The 2,087-nt window shown below is 33.6% G+C and overlaps 1 protein-coding gene across 1 annotated transcript in view; it reads left to right on the top strand.

The window, feature by feature from the left end:
* Positions 1 to 342: 342 nt before the first annotated feature.
* LOC106872064 (Krueppel-like factor luna) overlaps positions 343 to 2,087 on the top strand; it is a 16,557-nt gene continuing 14,812 nt past the window's right edge. The window contains exon 1 of the mRNA XM_014918914.2: positions 343 to 1,424. Within this exon, the coding sequence (XP_014774400.1) occupies positions 1,128 to 1,424 (297 nt within the window). The 5' untranslated portion in view covers positions 343 to 1,127. The remainder of the gene's footprint in view (positions 1,425 to 2,087) is intronic.

The following is a 2,087-nucleotide window of genomic DNA, read 5'->3' as shown; positions in this document are numbered from 1 at the left end:
TACTTTGTCGAAGATCAGACAGACAAGAGAGAGAGAGAGGGGGGTAAACAAACAGACAGGAGAAGGAAGGTAGATAGACTAAAAGATAAGGCTGTATAAATATAAATAAATGTATTTTTAAAGTAGGCTTTTCGACTGAAGGGAAGAGAGAGTGTGTGTGTGAGGTGAAACGCTGCTAGTCGTCTGCCTGCTGCCGTACTGTGTAAAAGCCGGCAAGTATCTGGCAGTGTAACTGGCGGTAGTCCTATATATGTAGAGGCCTATATATATAGCAGCTAAAAATAGTCTGGCCAATCAGAATGGAGCGTGTGAGAGTGAACCACAACAGAACGCTAGAAATGTGCTGTTCCATTCTGAACTGAATCACTAAATAATAAACTAGTTCATTGAATAACTCCCTGCTCACTCGCCAAAACATTGCAGGATCACAGAATTATTATTATTATTCATATTATTATTACTATTGCTATTTCCTAACATTTTGCAAGAGTTAAGGATTCGCATTAACCATCCCCTCGTATTGCTATTTTGGATAACGATTATGTCAACACTTGCACTGTTTATAATTTTTTATCGATATCCGCCACGGTAATTGTATCGATACCAAATATTGTTTTTATATATAGTGCGTAAATATACATATATATGTGTGTTTGTAACAACAAACTGATATATATATACATACTGCATTAGATCTCCAAGTGATCTGTCTAACATATATATATATATACATATATGCATATATAAACATATATTTCTGCATTGTATATAAACATGTTGCTCGAACGCGGATGACAACAACTTTTCCCTGATTTACAAAAAAATCGAATTCTTACGTTTGTTTACTCTTCGATTACAAGTTGTTTTACTGAGTATTTTACACGGATTATAATATTTATTGACCGCCGGTAGACGGTCAAGAAACTTGCATAATATAAAACATATATACATACGCACATACCCACACACACACACACATATATATATATATATATATATGTGTATGTTAGTGTGTGTATATGTGCATATATGCTAACGTATCTATAATATTGTGCATTTAGTATACACCTGTTAGCAGTCTTATACATCCTGCCTGTCTTGTATTTTTTCTTACCTGGAACCAACGGATGATAACAGCAACAGCACCAACAACAAACATGGCACAAGTATCGGAACCTATAGTTACAACGACAATCTCATCTGTTCTTAATAACAAGACATGTGCAAATAACAACAACACCAGCAGTACCAACAGTAACAGTAACAATACAACTGCCAAGATTAATAATAATACCAGCAACGCGAACAACGCTAGCACCAACACTAATAATACTACCACCAGCACCAACACCAACAATACAAACAGTGGTAGTAGTGCTACCTCAGCATTTGACCATTACAAGGAAACTTTTGAACTTCAAAGAGTAAGTAGTGATAACATTTTATTTACCCATTGCTTTCTTCTTTCTCAATTTTCATTTCAAATCTGAATTTTTTATTGATTTTATTCAATATTTTATTCATTCATTTCTTCTTCTTCTTCTTCTTCTTCTTCTTCTTCTTCTTCTTCTTCTTCTTCTTCTTCTTCTTCTTCTTCTTCTTCTTCACGCAGTTACAGGTGCAACATAACGTGCAAACTCCTGTAACAGCGTCCCAACACACACTAACAAATACATACAGACACACACCAAAACACACACATATGTATATGTTTCTGTATCTGTATATGTAAATAGACAGATAGACAGATAGACAGATAGATAGATAGATAGATAGATAGATAGATAGATAGATAGATAGATAGATAGATAGATAGATATACAAAAGTATGCATACTTGAATGCATGTATATATGTGTATATAAACAAAATGTTAATGTTGCGCCAGAAAATGATTTTTTCTCGATTTTCCACAATATTATTTTTGTATGCCATCTCATTTGGTATCCTGCATGTCTGAATTTAGAGTATATCAGAATGTCATCAGGCTTATTATTACAACACTGAATAAGTATGTATATATAGATAGACAGACAGCTTGATAGATAGGTATATAGATAGATAGATAGATAGATAGATAGATAGATA

Source organism: Octopus bimaculoides, chromosome 13 (genome assembly GCF_001194135.2).
Source record: "Octopus bimaculoides isolate UCB-OBI-ISO-001 chromosome 13, ASM119413v2, whole genome shotgun sequence".
NCBI lineage: Eukaryota > Metazoa > Mollusca > Cephalopoda > Octopoda > Octopodidae > Octopus > Octopus bimaculoides.
This window is presented reverse-complemented; position numbering and strand designations above follow the sequence as displayed.